The sequence below is a fragment of the Erinaceus europaeus genome, chromosome 10 (genome assembly GCF_950295315.1).
Source record: "Erinaceus europaeus chromosome 10, mEriEur2.1, whole genome shotgun sequence".
NCBI lineage: Eukaryota > Metazoa > Chordata > Mammalia > Eulipotyphla > Erinaceidae > Erinaceus > Erinaceus europaeus.
The window spans coordinates 61,942,057-61,966,785 of NC_080171.1; the positions used below are offsets into that span (position 1 = coordinate 61,942,057).

General features: G+C 40.5%; 1 protein-coding gene and 1 non-coding gene across 2 annotated transcripts in view; one reads left to right on the forward strand and one right to left on the reverse strand.

The window, feature by feature from the left end:
• Positions 1–18,187, reverse strand: part of CAAP1 (caspase activity and apoptosis inhibitor 1) — a 65,399-nt gene extending 47,212 nt beyond the window's left edge. The window contains exons 1-4 of the mRNA XM_007536205.3: positions 17,737–18,187; positions 13,576–13,776; positions 12,693–12,777; positions 10,677–10,752 (exon numbers count right to left, since the gene is read on the reverse strand). Of these exons, the coding sequence (XP_007536267.1) occupies positions 10,677–10,752; positions 12,693–12,777; positions 13,576–13,776; positions 17,737–18,042 (668 nt within the window). The 5' untranslated portion in view covers positions 18,043–18,187. The remainder of the gene's footprint in view (positions 1–10,676; positions 10,753–12,692; positions 12,778–13,575; positions 13,777–17,736) is intronic.
• Positions 16,518–16,729, forward strand: LOC132540997 (small nucleolar RNA U3). The gene has a single exon (XR_009552197.1). It is a non-coding gene; the product is annotated as a small nucleolar RNA U3 (small nucleolar RNA).
• Positions 18,188–24,729: the final 6,542 nt, after the last annotated feature.

Sequence of the window (24,729 nt, forward strand, 5' to 3'; positions counted from 1 at the left end):
AGATTCTCATGCCGGAGGTTCCAAAGTCCTAGGTTCAATCCCCCGCACCACCATAAACCAGAGCTGAAACAGTGCTCCGGTAAAAAATAAATAAATAAAAATAAACCCATTATTAAAAAAAAAAAATTGCCTAACCTTTAAAAAAAAAAAGTGGATGCTTTATACTAACTTTTCCAGTTTATAGAACTTTAACCTGGATGTTTTAAAGTTTGAGGTGGTCAGGTTCAACTTTTGTTTCAGTTTACTGTTCTAAAATCAATATAATAGCTATATACATATATAATATGAAAGAGAGCAAGGAAAGGAGTAGAGCATTGCCTGGTCATATGTACTGGCAGGGATAAGCCAGAGTCCCATGTATGCAAAGTATGCACTCTACCTACCACTAAGCCACCTCTCAGACAGTCTAAACTTTTTCTTTATTGGTGTTTGTCTGTTTGTTTGCTTTTAGCCATCTCCAGGGCTTCATGGCTCTGGGATGACATTTTCAAATATAAAGAGCAAGACAGATGGAGGTTGGGCAGTAGTGCAGCGGATTGAGCACACATGGTATGAAGTGCAAGGATTAGCATTAGAATCCCAGTTCAAGCCCCCGGGGTCCCCAGGACTTCCTGCAGGGAGGTCACTTCACAGGTGGTAAAGCAGGTCTGCAGGTATCTATCTTTCTCTCCCCCTCTGTCTTCTCCTCCTCTCTCCATTTCTCTCTGTCCTATCCAACAACAACAACAATGGTAAAGACCACAACAACAATAAAACAACAAGGACAATGAAGGGGAAAAGAATGGCCTCCAGAAGCAGTGGATTTGTGGTGCAGGCACCAAGCCCCAGCAATAACCCTGGGGGCAAAAAAGAAAGAAAGGAAGGAAGGAAGGAAGGAAGGAAGGAAGGAAGGGAGGGAGGGAGGAAGGGAGGAAGGAAGGAAGGGAGGGAGGAAGGGAGGAAGGGAGGAAGGGAGGAAGGGAGGAAGGGAGGAAGGGAGGAAGGGAGGAAGGAAGGAAGGAAGGAAGGAAGGAAGGAAGGAAGGAAGGAAGGAAGGAAGGAGAGCAAGACAGAGAGGTGACAAAGAGAAAGAGAGAGACTGAGACTGACAGAAAGACTACAGCACCAAAGCATCCTTCAGTGCAGTAGAAGCTCAGGTTATTTTTTGTTGTTGTTGCTGAGTTTAATGAGGTTTTTTTGTTTGTTTATTTGCTTTTAGATAGAGACAAAGGCATAGAGTGAAAGAGACAACAGCACCAAAACTTCCTTTAATATGGTGGAAGACAGGCTCGAACCTGGGTCATGCACATGGCAAAGCAGCATGCTATCCAACTGAGCTATTTTGTTGACCCAAGTGAGTTTTTCATTTATTTTTATTATTATACCTTTACCTGATTTTTGGCTTGTAGAGATCTTCTCTCCTGCAGTGGGTTATCTTTCTGTTTTAGTGATGGTTCCTATGGCTGTACAGGAGCTTTTCAGTTTGATATAGTCTCACTGGTTTGCTCTATCAGTGTTTTTTTTTTGTTTTTTTTTTGCCTCTAGGGTTATTGCTGGGGCATGTACCATGAATCCACTGCTCCTGGAGGCCATTTTTTCCCATTTTGCTACCCTTATTGTTACCCTAGTTGTCGTTATTATTATTGTTGTCAATGCTGTTGTTGGATAGGACAGAGAGAAACGGAGAGAGGAGGGGAAGATACAATGGGGGGAGAGAAAGACAGACACTTGCAGACCTGCTTCATCACCTGTGAGGAGGGGCTCGAACCAGGATCCTTACGCCGGTGCTTGCACTTTGTACCATGTGTGCTTAACCCGCTGTGCTACCACCCAAACCCCCCATCAGTGTTTTCTTTTATGTATTTCATGATTTCTGGTCTAATGCACATGTGTTTAATTCACTTAGAGTTGACTTTTGTGAATGGTGACATGTAGTGGTCCTGTTTCATTCTCAGGCATGCTTCAACTCAATTTCCCCAACACCATTTTCTGAAAAAGCTCTCCTTTCTCCATCTAATGTGTTGGGCGCCCTAGTCAAAAATTAGTTATCTATAGGTGTGGGGGCTTGCTAATAGACTTTTAAATTAAGTCTCCTATAAATTCCTGAAGTAAATCTTACTTGGTTGGCAAAGTAATTACTCACTTGATGTAGTGCTGATTTTACATAGTAATATTGCTGTTAAATATTTTATATCTATATTCACAAATAAGACAACCTACAATTCCCCCAAACTTATTCTGGCACTATTGTGAGATTTTTTTTTTTATATATTACTGCTATGCAGAAATCATAATGCAAATGTAAGAGAATGAAGTAATTTAAACAACACAGGAGTAGTCTGTTTGAAAACAACAAATGACATTAACTGAGTTTCTTTTTATTGAGGGCTTAATGCTTTACAGTGTGGTCATTGTCACAAGTATAATTTTTTATTTATTTATAATATTTTATTATAATAATAAATATTATAATAATATTTTATATAATATTATATTATAATGATATTTATAATAAATATTATAATATTTTTATTTATTTATTAATATTTATTCCCTTTTGTTGCCCTTGTTGTTACTGATGCCGTTGTTGTTGGATAGGACAGAGAGAAATGGAGAGAGGAGGGGAAGACAGGGGGGAGAGAAAGGTAGATATCTGCAGACCTGCTTCACCACCTGTAAAGCGATCTCCCTGTAGGTAGGGAGCTCTAACTGGGATCCTTATGCCAGTCCTTGCGCTTTGCACCACCTGCACTTAACCTGCTGCGCTACCGTCTGACTCCCACGGAGTCATTCAATAATTTTATTGAATGTTTTATTAGCGCTAAATCATTACTTGCATTGTCTCATTTAATGCAATTGTAAATCCATTTAATAGAGTTGTTTCCAGAGAGGACCTTAACCTTAATATATCTAATTTCTTCTTTGTTAATCTCTTCAAGTTTTCCACCTTTAGGTGGAATAAATTTAATTTTTTAAAAATTTTTATTTATTCCCTTTTGTTGCCCTTGTTTTTTTTTATTGTTGTAGTTATTATTATTGTTGTTGTCATCACTGTTGGATAGAACAGAGAGAAATGGAGAGAGAAGGGGAAGACAGAAAGGGGGAGAGAAAGACAGACACCTGCAGACCTGCTTCTCCGCTTGTGAAGTGACTCCCCTGCAGGTGGGGAGCCAAGGCTCAAACTGGGATCCTTACACCGGTCCTTGGGCTTTGCGCCACCTGCGCTTAACCTGCTGCACTACAGCCTGACTCCCATAAATTTAATTTTTATTCTGACTGAAAACCAGCCATCAGTCTGGAAGGTGGAGCAGTGGACAAAGTGTTGGACTCTTAAGCATGAAGATCTGACTTTTATTCCTGGCAGTGCATGGACCAGAGTGATGTCTGGTTCTCTTTCTTTCTCTCCATCTCTCTCATTAATAAACAAAAGTAAAAGAAAGAAAACCACCCATATATAATTTTCATTATGTTTATTTATTTTTGCTATTGCCAGGCTTTCACTGCTCGAAGTGAGACACCACAGCTCAGAAGTTTTCCCCGGGGCTACAGTACTCTACTGTGGTGGTGGAGATCTAAAGTTTGGGTCATAGGCATAGCAAACAGGTGCTCTTACCAGTGGAGCTATCTCACTGACTCCCTTCATTATTCTTTTTTTAATACATAGTTTTTATTTTATTTTTTTTAATTTATTATTGGATAGAGACAGAGAAATTGAAAAAGGAGGAGGAGACAGAGAGAGGGAAAGAGGCAGACACCTGCAGCCCTGCTTCACCACTCGGGAAGCTTTGCCCTGCAGGTGGGAACCAGGGCTTGAAGCTGGGTCCTTGGCACAATTAACTAGGTGCACTACCGCCTGACCCCCACCAGTCATTACATTTATCTGTGTTTATCACCTCCTCTTTCTAGCTAATCTTAATTATAATTGCTCTCCACTTATCTCGGTGATTACCCCAGAGTTTTTGTTCTGTTCTTTACAAAACCTGTATCAGTTTATCTTTTCGTTGTTACTATTTATTTTCCTTTCTTCTCTATTTTCTTTCACTTTGTGTGCATGTATCTGAGAGAGAGAGACAGATACCGGGAGCATGACATCACCAGTTCTGTTCTACTTGTTTTGCCTTTTTTTGTTAAATTATACTGGAGATACAGCCCAGAACATGTGCTCCACTGCTCAGTTACCTTGCCAGTCCTAATTTTCACTTTTTAAAAAACATTTGTTAATATATTTGTTAAGCTTTTTATTTTGTTTTACTAAATTTTTAATAAGAGAGGGTGATAGACACCAAAACATTATTCCACCATAGTGCAGTGGTGGTGATCAAATCCAGGGAGCAAGGCATGCCCCTCCAACTTCCTTTCATTTTACTAATATCCTAGTTTTTACTCATATTCTAGATATGAACCAGATTCCTAATCATTATGTTTTTATCTTTCTAAATCTTCTCTTTAGAGGCAGATAGTAATGAAATGGAATACCTAAATTCCAGCTAGACCCTGGGTCAACAATCCCAAAAAACTAGGTAGCCTAGAAGAAAGAGATAAACTCCTAGAAACATACAATCACTGAGAATGAATCACGGGACCATGCGAGGCCAGGCAGTAGAGCACCCCATTAAGCGCACAAAGTACAAAGCATAAGGCCCACTCAAAGATCTGGGTTCAAGTGCCAGGTTCCCACCTGTAGGGGAGTCGCTTCATAAGCAGTGAAGTATGTCTGCAGGTGTCTATCTTTCTGTCTCTCTATCTTCCCCATCCCTCTCAATATTTCTCTGTCCTATCCAAAAAAAAAAAAAAAAAAATCATGAAGAGTAGCCTGGGGTAGTAGAAGAGTAAGACTCTCAAGTATAAGTTTCTAAGTTTGAGCTTTGGCATCAGATGTCGCCAGTGTTGCTCTGGTGTTCTCTCTATATATATATACATCCCTCCCTCCGTCTTCCCTTTCTCTATCATTAATAAGTAAATAAATCTTGAAAAAAATTAAATAAGAGAGTGAGTTACAAAGAAATAGAAAGTTTGAACAGACAACTTACTAAGTACAGGATTCAATCAGCAATCAACTCCTTCCCCCCTCCCCCCAATGCAAGTTCAGGACCAGACTTCACTGTAAATTCTGCCAAACATTCCAAAAAGAATAACAATCCTACCCAAATTCTTCAAACAAACAGAAGAAGAAGCAGCATCCCAAATTTATTTTTATGAGGCAGCATCAGCAGACAAAGATGCTACAAGAAAGGAAAATTATAAGCTAATACTCCTAGGTAAACAAATACAGAAATTCTCAACAAAATATTTGCAAAACAAATGCCACAAAAATTTAAATATATATATAGCCCATGATCAAGTGTTACATATTCCAGGAATGAAAATTTTTTTGTTTTTGCCTCCAGAGTTATCATTGGGGCTTGGTGCCTGCAGTGTGAATCCACTGTTCCTGGAAGCCATTTTTTTCCATTTTATTGGATAGGACAGAAAGAAACTGAAAGAGGCAGGCAGAGAGAGGGGAAGAGAGACACCTGCAGACCTGCCTCACTGCTTGTGAAGCAGCCCCCTTGCAGGTAGGGAGCCAGGGGCTCATACTGGGATCCCTGAGCGGGTCCTGGTGCTGCGTACTATGTGTGTTTAACCCAGTGCACCAAAGCCTGGCCCCCGAAATGCAAGAATTTTTCCATGTAAGAAACTCAACAGGTGCAATATAACACATTAACAAAATGAATAAAAATCACATCATCTCAACAGAAACAAAAAAGACCTTTTCACAAAATTCAGTATCCATTTATGACAACTACCTTCAACAGCCAATGTAGAGGGAATGCAACTCAACATAATAAAAGCCGTATGTGTTTAACAGCACAGTAAGTAATGAAAAGCAAGAAGCTTTTCCTCTAGAGTCAGGAACAAGACGAGCATACTCATGCATTCAAAGTAATTAGTAGAGTGGCATGAGAGGAGGTGCAGTGGGTAAAGTAATGAGCTTGTGTGCATGAGGTCCTCTGTTGATCCCCGGCACTGCATATGCCAAAGATACTTACTCTCTCCCTTGCTCGTTCTCTATCATTAATAAATAGGTAAATCATTAAAAAACCAAACAAACATAAAAAAGGATTCTGGGATGTCAACGCTCTAGCTCCAATACTCAGCCACCAAGTTGCCAACCTAACTTCCCTAGGCAGACGACCTCACCAATATGTCCTGGAACCTCACCTCCCCAGAGCCCTACCCCACTAGGGAAAAAAAGAAAACAGGCTGGGGATCGACCTGTCAACACCATGTCTAGTGGAGAAGCAATTACAGAAGCCAAACCTTCCAACTTGTGTACCTCATAAAGATCTCTGGTCCATACTCCCAGAGGGATAAAGAATAGGCAACCTTCCAATGGAGGAGATGGGATATGGAGCTCTGGTGGTGTCCCTCTTACACCCACAATCTTGTCACTCATTATTAAATCACTAATTTAAAAAAAAGTAATATAAGTCCTAGCAAGAGCAAGTAAACAAGGAAAAGGCAGGCATTGGGGGGGGGGGCTTAATTTTAAAAAAAGATAAGCATAGGGAGTTGGGCAGTAGTGCAGCGGGTTAAGCTCAGGTGGCGCCAAGCGCAAGGCCGGCAGAAGGATCCCAGTTGGAGCCCCCCCCCCGGCTCCCCACCTGCAGGGGAGTCGCTTCACAAGCAGTGAAGCAGGTCTGTAGGTGTCTATCTTTCTCTCCCCCATCTTCCCCTCCTCGCTCCATTTCTCTCTGTCCTATACAACAACGATGACATCAGTAACAACAATAAAAAACAAGGGCAACAAAAGAGAAAATAAATAAATAAAAGAATATAAAAAAAAAAAGATGAGCATATAGTAGCCTAGGAGATGGCAAAGTGGATAAAGTATTGAATTTTCAAGCATGAAGTCCTGAGTTTGATCCCCAGTATTACATGTGCCAAAATGATGCTCTGGTTCTCTCTCTCCTCCTCCATCTCTCTCTAATGAATAAATCTTTAAAATGAAAAGAAAAAGACAGGCATATAGATTTAAAAGGATGAATTAAAATTATTACAATTTGTAGATGACATCATTTTATATACAGAAAACTGGAGAGAGAGTAGGAGAAATATTCAATAGTATTATGGCTATACAAATATTTACTTCTTTTTGCCACCAAGGAAATCACTGGGGCTCAGTGCTGGTGCTAATAATCCACTGTTCCTGGTGCCCATTTTTTCCATTTTTTTGGATAGGGCAGAAATAAGCAGAGAGGAAAACAGAAAGGGAGAAAGATAAACACCTGCACACTTGCTTCACCGCTTGTGAAATGTCTGCCGACCCTCATGCAGGTGGGAACCTGGGGGCTCAAAGCAGGATCCTTAAGCGGATCCTTGCATTCTGTACTATGTGTACTTAACCTGGTGTGCCACCCGGCCCTACAAATACTTTCTTTCAAAAATATTTATTTATTTTGTATAGAGAAAGAAATTGAAAGGGGAGGGAAAGATGGGAAAAAGACACCTACAGGACTGTTTAACCACTTATGAAGTGTTTCATCCCTACAGGTGGAAACCAAGGGCTTGAACCTGGGCCCTTGCATACTACTGTGTGCACTCTACTAAACTGCCCAACCCCTCAAGACTTTCATGCCATAGGCCCCAGAGGTGCCAAGTTCAACCCCACACACACACACCGCCATAAACCAGAGCTATGAAGTGCTCTGGAAAAAGAAAAAAAATCTATAAAGATGTTACAGCTAACAAGCTCAGTAATGTTACAGGTTACAAAAATTTGTTGTGCTTCAATATAGCATTAACTATTAGAAAATTTTAAGAAAAATAATCCATTTAAAATTATATAAAAAGAATACCTAGGAATATACTTAACCAAGTAGGCAAAAAAATCCTTTATATTGAAAATTACAAAACATTAAGATATTGAAAATTACAAGAAGCTTATGAAGATATAAATAAGGGGACCAGGCAGTAGGCAAGAAATATGTGATAGTTAGGAATCTGACTAAGAGGTAGTTAAGAATATGAGGTTTTTTTATTGCACCAAAGTAAAACATTCTAGGGTAAGGGGGCTCAGGTCCTGGAACATGATGGCAAAGGAGGACCTAGTAGGGGGTTAACTGTTATGTGGAAAACTGAGAAATGTTACGCTTGTACAAACTATTTTATTTCACTGCTGACTATAAATCATTAATACTCCAATAAAGAAATTTAAAAAATAGAATACGATGTTTTTAAAAATATTTATTTATGAGACACACACAAAAAAAAGAGAGAACTAGAGAATCATTCTGGCACAGGCTATGCTAGGAATTGAACTCAGGACCTCATGCTTAAGAATCCAACACTTGGGGGTCGGGCAGTGGCGCAGTGGGTTAAGCACATGTGGCGCAAAGCACAAGGACCGCCCTAAGGATCCTCGTTCGAGCCCGGCTTCCCACCTGCAGGGGAGTCGCTTCACAGGCAGTGAAGCAGGTCTGCAGGTTTCTATCTTTCTCTCTCCCTCTCTGTCATCCCCTCCTCTCTCCATCCTATCCAATGGCAATAATAACCACAACGAGGCTACAACAACAAGGGCAATAAAAGTGGGAAAAAATGGCCTCCAGGAGCGGTGGATTCATGGTGCAGGCACTGAGCCCAGCAATAACCCTGGAGGAAAAAAAAAGAATCCAACACTTTAACCTGTATGTCATCTCCTAAGCATCAAGTATATGCTTTTATTCAATAACATTATTTTACCTTATTTTAACATGAAATGACACTGTCCTTTTAATAGTACTTACCCAATACCATTTCCTACTAGAAATGAAAATCAGCAGCCTGGGAGCTGGTGCCATAGATTAAGTGTTGGGCCCCAAGCCATGAGGTCCTGAGTTTGATCCATGACAGTGTATGTGCTACAGTGATGGGCTTCTACTCTCTCCCTCTCTTTTTCATTCTCATTAATAAATATTTAAAAAATGAAAAAATAATCAATATTTCTGGTTAGATATGTGATATTTATGTGTGCCACTGTTCTTACTTTACTATTGCCTGTTGTTAAACTTTGTAAAGATACTAGTCACTTATTGCAACTATCAGAAAAAATAGTTTTAATCCAAAAATATCAATAAGTGCTATAAACTGGTGGGTAAAAGGCTAGATAGCCCATGACAGAATATAATATGGGGGGGTAGGGAGCAGGCACAGAAGGAATACCATGTTAAGTTAGTATCTGTTGTATGCTCTCCCCCTGCCAAGAAAATTGGTTCAGTCCTGCTAGCTTTGCAGGCCCGCTTGTCCCAGAGTTCGAGAGTTAGAGAGTTCTTGGCGCCACCATGTGAGAAGGAGGCAGGAGAGTTCTGTTTGGTGATTAGTTTGGGTTAGTTTATGAATCGTTGTTCCTGAATAAAGAAATATAGCTTCCCTGCCCAGCCCTGTGTCCTCGAGTCTCTGTTACCCACCCGTGAAGCTAGCCCGGCCTGCTGGAGCCTCCGAATTTTAACAACAAGTATCCCAAAACTTTGGGTGATTTTTTTTATTGAGCATTACTCAAATTACATGTACCTAAGATGAGTTTTCCCACTGTGTCATCTGTGAAATCAGACTATTGTCACTTATACTAATTGGAGTAAAGCTATGGTGAAAAAGGACTTAAGTTAGTGGTGGGAGTGATGTGCCAATACCTATCACAGAGATATTAAACTGTATTCATGTGACAACACTGTTTTCTAAATCATCAGTTCATTAGCAAAATTACTTAAATAAAAAAAATAGGGGTACAGCAGGGTTAGATAGCCTAATGGTTATACAGAGACTCTTGTGCCTGAGGCTCCAAAGCCACAGATTCAATCCCCCGCACCACCATAAACCAGAGCTGAGCAGTTTTCTGGTTAAAAGAAAAAAAAAAATAGGGCAGTGAGTAGATAGCATAATGGTTATGCAAAGAGACTCTCATGCCTGAGGCTTCAGAGTCCCAGGTTCAATCCTCCGCACCACCATAAAAGCCAGAGCTGAACAGTGCTCAGGTTTACAAAAAAAAAAAAAAAAAGAGTCAGTGACATACGTGTCACTGCTGCTAGCATAATGCCTCATACAGTTCTTAATACTGAGTACCATTTGGAGTACTGGATAATCAAATTCCAAATGAGAGAAAAGATTCTGCTTTAAGTGAGCATTTTTTTTAATATTTTAATTTTTTATATCTATTTATTTCCCTCTTGTTGCCCTTGTTTATTGCTGTAGTTATTGTTGTTGTTATTGATGTTGTCGTTGTTAGATAAGACAGAAATGGAGAGAGGAAGGGAAGACAGAGAGGGGGAGAGAAAGATAAGACACCTACAGACCTGCTTCACCGCCTGTGAAGTGAACCTCCTGCAGGTGGGGGAGCCTGGGGCTCGAAGCTGCAAAGCAGGATCCTTATGCCGGTCTTTGCGCTTCATGTCACGTGCACTTAATCTGCTGCGCTACGGCCCAACTCCCCAAGTGAGCACTTCTGTTGTCTTTTATCAGTACTCGTTTAAAAAAATTACATGAATCTGGAAAGCAATTAAATTTCTCACATATATCAAAAGAATGAATTGTTACAAGTAAACAAATCAATCTTTCTATCCTGTTGGATTATTTCATATAAGCTGAATAAAGACATACAACCACATTTGTGAGTTAAGAAATCACCAAAGGAGTAACAAATTTTGCAATGAAAATAAAAGTTTGTTGTTGTTTTTTTAACTTACTGACTGACTAAATCAGGTCCCATCTTAGAGCCATCATCTGCCTCCTCTTCCATATCAGAGTCCATGGCATTGTCACCTTATAAATAAAATACACTATTGAAAGCATGCTTATAAAATGTCAGAATGCTTTAGTTGTTACACAAAGTGCCATTTTGTAAAAAGACACAGATTAAAGAATCTCATTGTTGTCAAAAGATGGCATTTTTATTTGCTTATATATTTTAAATGAGTTTTTTTTTTTCATTTTGCTAGGTATTTCTCACTGCCTTTCCTTTATTAAATGTATATATACTAAAGACTACACAAATTTGTAAACACTACTGTCAGGGTTCCCAACTTCACTAAACAATTTTGCAGTTAAAAATAAAGTCATTAAGGGCAAGGCAGTGGTACATCTGGTAGAGTGCACATGTTACTCTGTACAAGCACCTCCCCAGTCCTCACTGGTTTGGGAGAAGATTCATGAGGTGTAAAGCAACACTACTGGTGTCTCTCTCCTTACTGCCCTCTTTCCCTTCAAGTTCTCTGTCTCTATCAATAAAAAAGACAAAAAAAAAAAAAAAAAAGGACTACTAGGAGTAGTGAATTTGCCATGTAGGCACAAAGTCCCAGAGATACCCTAGCGGCAAAAGAAAACAACAACAACAAAACAAAAAAATGTATAAAATATAAGGCTAGGGAAACAGACAGCAATTATGCCTGAGTCTCTGAGGTTCCAATTTCAACCCCTAGCAACACCAGAAACAAAAGTTAAGCGGTGCTCTAGTATAAGAAAAAAAAAAAAAAATGAAGTGACTATCTTTGGAAATGTGGTCCTTTGATGCTAATTCTAAAATCCACATAAAGTTTCAAAATGTAAATAAATAGTATCACAAAGATGAGCAATATATTAGGCAGACATAAATGTGGATAAAATCTTTTTTAAAGTTTTTTTATTATCTTTATTTACTTATTGTATAGAGACAGTAATGGAGAAGGAAGGGGGAGATAGAGAGGAAGAGAAACAGAGAGATACCTGCAGCCCTGCTTCACCACTCACAAAGCTTTGCCCCTGCAGGTAGGGACCAGGGGCTTGAACCTGGGTGTTTGTGCACTATAACGTGTGCTCAACCAGGTGTGTCACCACCTGGCCCCTAAATGTGGGTTAAGTTAAAAAATTTCTGCTAATTCAGCATCCTGATCTTATTAGAGAAGCAATTATATATACAATATACAATAGGCAACTAAAATCCCTATGAATATAAAACAGAAAATTAAAAAAGCGTATTTTAAGAGACGTCTTTGACTTCTAAGGCATTTAAGGTAAACACATAATTCACTCTATTGTTATATACAATGTATACTTAAATACACATGCTTTTACCAACATGCTAGATTTGGGAAAATCATAAGAAAAGAAAGTCTATTTTTTGGTTTTTGCTGCCAGGGTTTTATTGGGGTTTCATATCTGCTCAATCTTACCATTCTCAGTACTCTTTTTGTAACAGGTAGAGTGTAAGAGACAAAAACAGAGATAAACAGGGAGAGACACCACAGCACCACTCTATAGATCATGAAGGTTCCCCTTTGCATTTTCCATGTGGTAACTATGGACGTGAACCCCAGTTCTTGTACAATATAAAGTGTGCATTCTACTGAGTGAGCTCTTTCCCAAACCACATAAAAATCTATTTTTGAAGGCTAACGAAATAATTCACTTGGGTAGTGTGCTGCTTTGCCATGCATATAACCCAGGCTCATGTCCACCCCCCACCACATTAAAGGAAGTTTCAGTGTTGTGGTCTCTCATCTCTGCCTTTCTATCTTAATTTTTTTTTTTAATAATTAAAGTCTATTCTTGAAATGTTATTCTAACATGTAAACTGTTATCTCTCAGTACAAACAGAAGTAAAAGTTCTCTTCAATGTTTATATTCAAGGACGCAACTGAAATAGTGTTCAAGTAAGAAATATATACTTAGAATTTATGCTGAAAATAATAACTAAATGTTACCAGAATAGAAATACATATTCTTACCCTCAAGAATCTTCAAGATTTTTTTTTCAGACAGGAGCTCTAACTGTTCCTGGCATAGCTTTTTAATTTCTTCTATTGAACAGTTCTAAAGAAAATGACATTCAAAAAATGCAACAAAATACCAGTGAAAACTAGAAAACAACAATCATGAAAAAAATCTGGTTAGCAAAATCTTATATAACATAAATTTAAAAACCACATAAATCTTTTCATGTGATGAATGGTAGAAAACTGCAACATGTGAATATTATGATATACAGAAATTTAATAGGAATATACAAAGTTATGTTCATTATGAAAGAGTAACTACAAATGTCAGGTAGCCAGGTATTATTTAACAGCTGTTTATATTATGTAATTCCTCTAGAGATTTAAATTTTCAATCAAATCTTGGCTCTGTACATCTCAGATGAATGATCTTGGGCTTAAGTTATCTAAGCCCTACTTCTACAACTATAAAATGCAAATACTATATAGGTGTCTGAATAATTTTCAGAAATAAATGTATGGAATGTTTGTGAATTAATAATAATATAAGCTATTACCAACCACAGCTGTGTACAACAATATTTTTTTTGTATTTCTTAAAGCACAGATAACTAAATTATTAGCTTAGTTACTAACACAGCCTATATTAGTATAATGATTTCCATGTGAATGAATTCCTTACTTAAACATAGCAAATGGCCCCCATTATATTTCTGGGCATACTTTTAAATACATCAGGGTATTTATGGTTCTCCAAAATATTTTTATCATAGTATTTTGAAATGTCTGTGTTGAAAATATTTATTATAATCTACTTTAAATGAGCTAATTGACACAAAAAGAGGGCTTGGGTATTTCTAAGTAGGACAGTCTGAAATTGTATGTAATGAAGTACCTTTAATACATCAGGAAGCATCTTCTGTAACTTTTTTTCTCCTATGATACAGAAACACTGCTGAAGCATCTCTTTTTTGTCAGAAATATAGAAACTAACTGGTTTTAATGACACAGTCAGGTCCAGTCCACCTTCTTCAAGGTCACTATGTTCTGCTAAGAATAATTCTTTTTCCAAAGTTGGCAAAAGATATTTGGTCTCCTAAAATTAAAAGAGATAAAAAGTAGTTAAATAATAAAACTTAAAAATATGTGAATTATGTATATATAGTGACAAATTTTCAAGCAAATTCATCATTAAATATTTCCAACTTATCTGCACAGACTTATTTAAAGGCATAGGAAAAATATGTAAAAGTGCCAGCAAGATAACTCACCTAGGAAGGTGCCTGCTTTGTCATATAGGAGACCCAGGATTGCGGCTGGCCCCCATCATACTGGGAGAAGCTTCTGTGCTATGGTATCTTTCCCTCTCTCCCTCTACTTGAAAAGCTGGTCTAGAGTAGTGATGAAGAAAAAAAAAAAAAAAAAAAACCTCTCTGATTTTACTTTCCACAGTGCAATAACAAACTCAAGGAGCTATGAAGACATAGTATCTTAAACACACAGATGAATATATTCTCAATACTGAATAGTTCACTAATATTTTAGAATTCCGAAGAATTAGATGTCTCCAACATGCCATTTACCCAGAAACTATGCATACATTATTATTTCTTCACCTAAGGAAATGGGACAGCAGCAGAAATGTTGCAAATCACAAATATTGTAAAGTACTATTGCTTAGAAGGAGTTATTGTCACCTTTAAAAGTTACATAGTGGGGGGTCAGGTGGTAGGGCAGTGGGTTAAGAGCACATGGAGCAAAATGCAAAGACCGGTGTAAGGATCCCGGTTCAAGCCCCCGACTCCCCACCTGCAGGTGAAGCAAGTCTATAGGTGTCTATCTTTCTCTCCCCTTCTCTGTCTTCTCCTCCTCTCTCCATTTCTCTCTGTCCTATCCAACAATAACATCAAGAACAACAATAATAATAACCACAACAACAATAAAACAAAAAGGGGGAAAAAATAAAGTTACATAATTCAGTGGCCAGAGGTGGCATAGTGGATAAAGCACTGGACTCTCAAGCATGAGGTCCCAAGTTTGATCTCCAGCATATGCCACAATGATGATCTGGTTCTTTCTCTTCCTCCCTCTCTCATATAACTATATGAGTATTTTCAAGTTACACAAGCATTATGTCAACATTACTTTCTTCTTTTTCCTCTTCTTCCTCTCCTCCTTTTTTTTCCATCAGAGCACTGCCCCAGCTCTGGCTTATGGTGATATAGAGGACTGAACATAGGACTTTGGAGTCTCAGACATGAAAGTCTCTCTGCATAGCCATTATGCTGTCTCCCTTGCCCTCAACATAACTTTCTATACTGCAAATCTATCCAAAATCAGCTAAAAATCATGATTCAAGGGGGCAAGGGTAGATAGCATAATGGTTATGCAAAGAGACTCTCGTGCCTGAGGCTCTTAAGTCCCAGCTTCAATCCCACCGCCAGAGCTGATCTGGTAAAAAAAAGAAAAAGAAAACTGTCTCTAAAGTCCCAGGTTCAATTCCCCACAACAACATAAGCCAGAGCTGAGCAGTGCTCTGGTTTCTCTCTGTGCCTTTCTCTCTCTGCATCTCTCTCAAAAATAAAATAAATAAAATACTTACAAAAAAAGGAAGAGGAGGAGGAGGAGAAGGAGAACAAGAAGAACAACAACAAGAAGAACCAGAAGAGGAAGAGGAAGAAGAAGAGGAAGAAGAGGAAGAAGAGGAAGAGGAAGAAGAAGAAAGAGGAAGAAGAAAGAAGAAAGAAGGTGGTGCAGTGGATAAAGCATGGGACTCTCAAACATAAGGTCCTGAGTTCAATCCCTGGCAGCACATGTAACAGAGTGATGTCTGGTTCTTTCTATCTCTCTTCCTATCTTCCTCATAAATAAATAAAATCTCTAAAAAAAAAAAGAAAAAAAAAGAAAAAAAAGAAAGAAATATTTTTTTAAAAAAAATCATGGTTCAAGGTACCATCATCTTTCACCTGGATTACCTAGTCACTAAACTGTACTCTCTGCAGTTAGTTGTAAGTGTCAGCAATTCATTTTGTATAACTTTAGACTGTCCACTGCTCTTAAGATGATAAAGTCTACCAGGCTCTTCATACCCATTGTCTGTGATACAAATACAATGATCTTCTTTGAATTACTCTAATAGTGAGTTGATGAAAAAGTCATCACATATTTTTTTCTATGCAAAAACAAGTCATGGCTTTTCCAAATACCCAATATAGTCTGTCACCTCTTCACCTCATGAAGGCCAGGTGGTTTGTTTGTTTGAACTGTGGCCTTCAGCAGTCCATCCTCATTTCCTCTTTAATACTGTACTCCCAAATTAATACATATCAACTCAAAAGTCATTTACTTAGAAAATTCTTCCACAGGTATATTATTGATACTTTGAGATGTCCTATTTCACTTTTGTGATTTCCTAATGAAGTCCTTCTAAAATGGCTCAAAAATAAAATAAAGTAAAACAAAACAGTCTGATTTTTGTGGCTAAGAAGTTGGCAGTGGGTAAAGCACAGGACTTGCATGTATAAAGTTCCCAGCACCACTAAAACCAGTGATGATCTATTCTGCAAGCCTCTCTCACTCTTTCTGTGAAAAAGTCACCTCAGTGCAGTGAAGCCCTGGCAACAACAAATGACAATAACAAATTTTTCTTATTTTGAGAAAAAAGGAGCTGACTTTAAATAATACCGCTCTAAATATACTTAAGATAGGAAGGCCAGCTCTTGTTATAATGACTCGAAGTAAATTAAGTGTCAGCAAAACTGTACAAAGACTGGAACTCTTCTGTACTGCTAGCAGAAATATAAGATGGTTCATGTGCTCTGAAAAATATTTGGTAGGAAGACTATACTTTCAGGGATCATTTCTATATTTCTTTACTAAAGAAGTTTCTCTGTGTAGAGCACCAGAAATCATGACGACGAGGCACAACACTCTCTCCTGAGCGTGAAGCTGGCTCAAGGTGCTGCTTTTTGCAACTGCCTTTTGCCATTGATGATGGTTCTTCTCTCCCACTGGAGAGAGTACGAGGGAGACAGTGTGGTATGAATGGAAAATAAAGAAATAAATTAAAAGTTCGGTAGTTCCTCAGAAAATCACTGAGTAGGGGTTGGAGACCCAGTGCACTATAGTTGAGAAGTTGTCAGTTGGGTAGTGGGTGCGAGGTAGACACCTATCAAGGGAGGTCAAAACTGTACACATGTGAAAACTAACGTCTTACAAATTATTCACCTAACAAAGCTATTTTTTAAAAAAAAATGTCTCAGTAATTCCATTTCGAAGTGTGTATGTGCATAAACACACACACACACACCGTGTCATCATACATCTGCACAAAAGCTTAAACACAAATGTTCATCACAGCCAGCACTATTTCTAATAACCAAAATATGGTTCTACTATAGAAAAGTGGTTATGAAAGTTGTGCCTCAAATTTCTCTTGTGATGCGGAACTAATCATAACCTAAGAAAGGTGTTAAGGGAGTCGGGCGGTGGCGCAGTGGGTTAAGTGCAGGTGGCGCAAAGCCCAAGAACTCGCATAAGGATCCCGGTTCGAGCCCCCGGCTCCCCACCTGAAGGGGAGTCACTTCACAGGGGGTGAAGCAGGTCTGCAGGTGTCTATCTTTCTCTCTCCCTCTCTGTCTTCCCCTCCTCTCTCCATTTCTCTCTGTCCTATCCAACAACAAACGACATCATCAACAACAATAATAGCCACAACAAGGCTACAACAACAAGGGCAACAAAGGGGGGGTGGCCTCCAGGAGCAGTGGATTCATACCGCAGGCACTGAGCCCCAGCAAGAACCCTGGAGGCAAAAAAGAAAGGTGTTCAAGAGATAAAAAGAAGTAAAAGTGTGGTTCACAAGGGGACTGAAGGCTAACTCCTGAACCATACTTTCCAGTAGACTGAGGTCACAGAAGAACGCAAGGCACCCAAGGGGGAGCGGGAAGGAATGAGTTAATGGATCCACAAATCCAGAAAACTTGAAGTTCAAGAGATAGGAAAGTGGCGTTCACCGAGTCTTAGGAAGAGGGAACTCAGTGAGATACCGCAAACGCACCTGCTGGAGGGAGCCCGAGACACTGGAGGACGAGTCAGTGCTCCTCCGCTTCCGGCGCTCGCTGCGCTCCACGCTGCTCCCACCCCAACAGCTGCCCCCGCTCCCGCCGCCAGTGCCGCTGCCGGTGACACTGGTGTTCCCGCAGCAGCTCACGTTCCCGCAGCCGCTGGTGCTGCCGCAGCCGCTGGTGCTGCCGCTGCCGCTGCCGGCGTGTACAGGTAACAGGTCCGGGGCCGCGGGCGTCTCTGACGCCTCCTGGTTGCTTCGCTTGCGCCGCTTCTCCCGGGAAGACTTCTTTCCTGTCATGATCGCTCAGTTACAGTCATTCGGGAAAGCCTGCCGTCCCCGGAGTGATCAAACACCCGCTCTGGCGGCACTGGCGGCGACAGCCGGAACACAGGCGACAGCTGCAGGGGTGAGCGTCGCGGCTTTTACGTCACTTCCTGCCGTGTCGCAGTTGCCAAGAGGTGCTCCTGAAAGCTGCGCGCAGCGCCTGGGCCAATGGCACTGCCTCCACCAGGCTAGGAGGGAAGCTTGAGATGGCTGAAAGGCTCCCTGGTTCTGCAGTGGGCTTTTGTTGTTTAATTCCTGGAAAGAGGGTATAAACTCTCAAAAGCATATATTGATAGCTGATTTTCAAGCTTTATCTATATGCAAGTACACAATGAAGTAAAATGGTTTTTCTTCTGTTAATTATATTTACTAGGTTTGTTTTTTTAATCTCACGGCGTTTTAGCAACAAAGAAGTTTGGGTAGATCTCATTTTCATCACGTGGGTAATTTTTAAAAATATACTTTAGGGAGATGTACAGGAATAAACCCTTTTGCTTCGTATTTTACTCTACTAACTAATTTCTAGGCATAATTTTCCCCCATTATCTCTAGGATTCAGTGCCGGCAATACTCACTCATTCCCTGTGGTCATTTTCCCTCTTTTTCTGTGTGTGTTTTCTTTTAAAATATATATTTTTTATTCCCTTTTTGTTTTTTATTGTTGTAGTTATTGATGTCGTTGTTGGATAGGACAGAGAGAAATGGAGAGAGGAGGGGAAGACACAGATGGGGAAAGACACTTGCAGACTTGCTTCGCCGCTTGTGAAGCGACTCCCCTACAGGTGGGGAGCTGGAGGCCCAAACCGGGATCCTTATGCTGGTCCTTGCACTTAGCACCACCTGCTCCTCTAGGTATAATTCTTTTCTCCCCTCCCCCATCCCACCCCCACCGCTCCCCCAAACCAAAGTATTGCTCAGCTCTGGCTGATGGTGTTACCAAGGGTTGAGACTGGAACTTTGGACCTTCAGGCATGAACTATTTCCCCACCTCTATGCATATATGCATAACCTTTTCTTTTTCTTTTTTTTTTCCTTTGGCTTTTCCAGAGAGAATCAGAGGGCGAGATGGGGGCCAACAAAATAGCTTACCTGGAGAGTGATTTTCTTTGTCTTGTGTGGCTCAAACAGGAGTCCAGCACCACCTCTTTTTGTGCTATGATTGCTTTCCCCCTCTATCTTTGTGTTATTTGGAGAAGGGGTGAGCCCTGTTAAGGGGACATAGTACTAAGCACAAGGAGCCCTGCAAGGATGTAGGTTTGAACCCCCACTCCCCACCTGCAGAGCAGACTCTTTACAAGCATCTCTCCCACTCCCTTCTCAATTTGTCATATCGAATAAAATGAAAAAAAAATGGATAAAATAGCCATCAGGAGCAGTGGATTTGTACTGCAGGCTCTAAGTACCATTGATAACCCAGAGGCAAAGCAAACAAAGAAAATGAGACAGGAGAAAGATGCCACCACACTGACACTTCCTCCAATACAATGGAGCCCGCTTAATTAAACCTAGGTCTTATTTATAGTAAAGCAGGCTCACTGTCCAACTGAACTTTTTTTCCCCTGATTCTTTTTCACTTTTGGATGTTTGCATAACCATTATGCTATTTACCCTCCGCTCTTTTTCACTTTTAAGGCACTTGGCTCTAGCTATTTCACTTTATTATTTCTAAGTTTATTTATTTATTTATTTATTTTTGATAAGACAGACAGAGATAAGTTGAGAGGGGAGGGGAAGATATAGAGGAGGAGAGAACGATGGACACCTGCAGACCTGCTTCACTGCCTGTGAAGCGACGCCCGGGCAGGTGGGGAGTCAGGGGCTCGAAACCGGATCCTTGCATGGGTCCATGCACTTCGCAGTATGTGTGCTTAACCTGGTGCGCTACCGCCAGGCCCCCCTAAGTTTTATTATTATACAAATGCTTACATTCACATTGTTGGCAATTCCTGTTTCAGAATAATGCAGCTATTTAGCTTAAAGGGGGAAAGAAATTTTTTTTTTATTATTTCCCTTTTGTTGCCCTTGTTTTATTGTTGTTGTAGTTATTATTGTTGTTGTTGATGTCGTCGTTGTTGATTAGGACAGAGAGAAATGGAGAGAGGAGGGGAAGACAGATGGGGAGAGAAAGATAGACACCTGTAGACCTGCTTCATGCCTGTAAAGCGACCCCCCCTGCAAGTGAGCCAGGGGCTCAAACGCGGATCCTTATGCTGGTCCTTGCGCTTTGCGCCATCATGTGCGCTTAACCTGCTGTGCTACCGCCCGACCCCGGAAAGAAACATTTTTCAATCATATTTTAAACAACTTTTTATTTATTTTAGATAGAAATCAACAGGGAAGGGGAAGTTAGAGAGGGAGAGAGACCCGCAGTATTTCTTAACCACTCTCGAAGCTGCCCATACATAGGTGAGGACTTGGGGCTTAAACCCTGGTCCTTGTGCACTGTAATGTGTGCACTCAACCAGGTGTGCCACTACCCAGCTCCTCAATGATATTTCATACACCCAAAGTAGCCAATATTAAATGTTATCTGTACACTGACATCTTTTTGTGTTTTTGTGTGATATATGAATTTAGTATATATGAACTTTGTATTCCTAATTTAGTATTATTAATTTACTCTCACATACTAAAAACCTGCTTATGTCTCAGAGTTCAAGTTTCTGGATTTGCTGATCCATTACTTCATTTTTCATTGGGTACCTCCCACTCCTCTGGTGACCTCTCTCTGCTGGAAAGTATGGATCAGGAATTAGCCTTCAGTGCCTGAGAGAATCGCACTACTTCTGTCTTTATCTTCACCTTTAAGTAGGTTATGATTAACTCCACATATTTCGTTGGCTGTAAAAGGTAGCAAGACACTGCCATCTGCATTGCTGAAGAGTATCAATTTGACAAATCAATCCAAAGCTTTGTCCACACTTGTTCTAAGACAGGAAGGCATTGTTCTACAACTGGTGATAGAGGAGATCCATGCCTTCCTTCCTCAGCTTACTTTTTAGCGGGAGAAGATAAAAAGGAAACACTGCCAACGTCTGTGTCCAGCAGAGAAACAATTACAGAAGCCAGACCTTTTACCTTCTGCACCCCATAAAGAATTTTGTTCCATATTCTCAGAGGGATAAAGAATAGGGAAACATCCAATGTGTAAGATGGGACACAGAACTCTGGTGGTAGGATCTATATGGAATTGTACCCCTGTTATCTTACAATCTTGTTAATCATTATTAAATCACTAATAAAAAATTTTTAAAGGAAACACACAATAGAAAGTGATTCCTGGGAGTTGGGCAGTAGCACAGTGTTTTAAGCGCAGGTGGCGCAAAGCTCAAAGACCAGCGTAATGATCCCGGTTCGAGTCCCAGCTCCCCACCTGCAAGGGGGTTGCTTCACAGGTGATGAAGCAGGTCTGCAGGTGTCTATCTTTATCTCCCCCTCTCTGTTTTCCCCTCCTATCTCCATTTCTCTCTGTCCTATCTGACGACAACATCAACAATAACTACCAACAATAAAAAAAAAAGATTCCTGGGGGTCAGGCAGTAGCACAGCAGATTAAGAGCACATGGCATGAAGTGCAAGGACGAGCCTAAGGATGCTGGTTCAAGCCCCCAGCTCCCCACCTGCACGAGTGGTGAAACAGGTCTGCAGGTGCCTTTCTCTCCCCCTCTGCCTCCCCCCCCCCACATTTCTCTATGTCTTATGCAACAGTGACATCAATAACTGTTGTTTTCGACGGGCTGGCTTCACGGGCAGGTAACAGATGACCAGGGACTCACTGTTGAGCTGTAGGCAGTATCTCTTTATTCATGCAGAATGCAGTGCAATCTATACCAAGCTAAGCTAAACTAAACTACTACAAACAATCTTCTCCTTATAAATATACTAGCCCAGTAGGGTGGGAACAGGATGAGACACAGAGAGGGTGGAGAGAAAAGTGACTGGTGAAAATCAGGGTATGACAAGGAGAGGGGGTGAAGCAGGCAAGAATTCTACCACTGAACCACCAATGCCCTGGAGGGAGGGTGGTGCTTGTTAACAGAGGTTATGTAAATAGAATACAGTGTTATGTAAATAGAATGCAGGGGGGATTAAACCAAATGAAACAGAAGGGGTTTTTAAAAGCAGAATTAGAAGCATACCAACAATTCCCCTTTCTTTTTAACTAATGGCCATAGTATCAGGATTGTGGGGTGAACAGAAACCTATATCGTACAGGCGTTTTCAAAAGAACTGGCATAAGACATGGAAAACAAAATAGGTGAGCAGCAATAACCAGTGTGATGCCAAGGGGAACATTTTTTACCTCAAAGGGCAAGGTCTAGCAGGCGAAAGAGCATTTCTTGCCTCTGGGAGCGCTTCATGCCTCTGGGTGCATCTCTTGCCTCAAAGGGCGTTTCCTGACTCTGTGGGCATAACCTAATAAGGAGGGGGAGTTTTCTGCCACTGGGGACAGAGCCTGCAGGCAAGGGAACATGGTCTATAAAGTCTCAAGGCAATTGGCTGAAGTTAGTCTTTGAAAAACACAGCAGCGTGTACCAGTAAGTCCGATGGAGGTGTCAGTCCAAAGTAGATGACCATGGAAGAAAATGCCAGGGGATGAAATGCTGCACGTCTGTCTCGATGGGGAATGTCGGCCACCAGAATTCTGCTTTTCTGGAGAGAGTGAGCTTTGGAGTCTGTGAATCTGTTTCTTCATGTCGTGCCAGGTCACATCATTGGTTTCCGGGGGTGTGTTGTAGTCATTCCATCTTGTGGGCGATGTCAGAGAACGGGTCCAAATGGATTTCCGGGAATTCCATTTGAGTAGATGCTTTTTCATGTGAAGACTTGACAGCTGAAATTCACTTACTTGTCAAACAAAACTTGTAGCAGAATAGAAGTTTACTATAATTGATAACTCCATTATAATTGGAAGTCCTTTCTAGTATGATTTTAAGGTTTGTTTAAACAGTTTGAACTCAATAAAATGTGGAAAGGTAAACAGAAGAACCACGGTTAGAAGCCTCAGGCATGAGAATAATTAACATAATCATTGCACTATCTGCCCCACCCATAACTCATACTGTTTCAGGATTAAATGTTTCAGATTTATGCCAAGACGTAAAAAAGAAATCAAAGGAGGGAAAAAACAATTTTTTGGATTGTTTCTGGATGTCTCTAGAAATCATGGCTGCGTCCAGCATTTTTTTTTAAGTCAATGTCATACAAAAATTCAGTCATTCAAATCATTCTCTTATGAAACAGATCCCACCATGTAGCATCAAGAGTCCCCGGAGGGCGTCCTAGTCCAAAAAGCTCCTCGAAATTCCATTTGGGGTGCTTCTGACTGTTCCTGCTGTATCGCTTCAGGCATCTACTTTTAAAAGCGTTTTCCCATTGAAGAAAGAATCCAATCAGGAGAGTAGAACTAACCACGTGTCTCCATTCTTGGGGACTGCCAGGGTACTGGAGAACGCTCCTCAAATTAGAGTAGTCCTTCTCCATGGGAAACATGCGAGAAGAAGTCCAGAAAGTCCCAGGGGAAATCTCCATGCATATCCCAAGGTCTACGATCACAGTCATAAAGAACCAAATTGTGGCCCGGAGCAAAATGTAGTCCTTTTCCTCAGGAAACATAATCCAGAAAGTCCAAGGAGAAATCTCCATGCATCTCCCAAGCTCTATGATTAGGGTCACAAGAAACCAAAGTTCCCGGTCAGGGAAACAAAGTGTGGCCCAGAGCAAAATGTTCCAGAGACAGAGTAACTGTCTCATGATGAAACAGTAGAGGCTTTGGCAAACCTCTTCGTAAGCAGAAGAGAAGACCATAGTGCATAGGTAGGCAAAGTCTTCACTTATCTGGGAGTTGCGCAGGTCCGGTCCCACGTTGTATGCGCCATATGTTGTTTTTGCTGGGCTGGCTTCACGGGCGGGTAACAGACGACCAGGGACTCACGGTTGAGCTGTAGGCAGTATCTCTTTATTCATGCAGAACGCAGTGCAATCTATACCAAGCTAAGCTAAACTAAACTACTACAAACAATCTTCTCCTTATAAATATACTAGCCCAGTAGGGTGGGAACAGGATGAGACACAGAGAGGGTGGAGAGAAAAGTGACTGGTGAAAATCAGGGTATGACAAGGAGAGGGGGCGGAGCAGGCAAGAATTCTACCACTGAACCACCAATGCCCTGGAGGGAGGGTGGTGCTTGTTAACAGAGGTTATGTAAATAGAATACAGTGTTATGTAAATAGAATGCAGGGGGGATTAAACCAAATGAAACAGAAGGGGTTTTTAAAAGCAGAATTAGAAGCATACCAACAAATAACAACAAAAATAAAACAACCACAACAACAATAAAACAACAAAGGCAACAAAAAGGGAAAAAATAGCTTCCAGGAGCAGTGGATTCATGGTGCAGGCACCATGCCCCAGCAGTAATCCTAAAGGCAAAAAAAAAAAAAATCCTTCCTCATTACTCTGGCACAAAGCATTTTTACTACTCGAATCTTTTTTTGTTTACTATTCTTTATCTCTCTCTCCCTTTCCTTGTCTCTTAGCCTGTCTACTAAATGAAAGGGTCTAATGAGAGTGGTGGTATCATGTAAGCATGGATCCCCAGTAATAATGCTAATGGCAAATGAAAAACAGAAAAATCTTTTTGCAGTTAATAGGGTGTA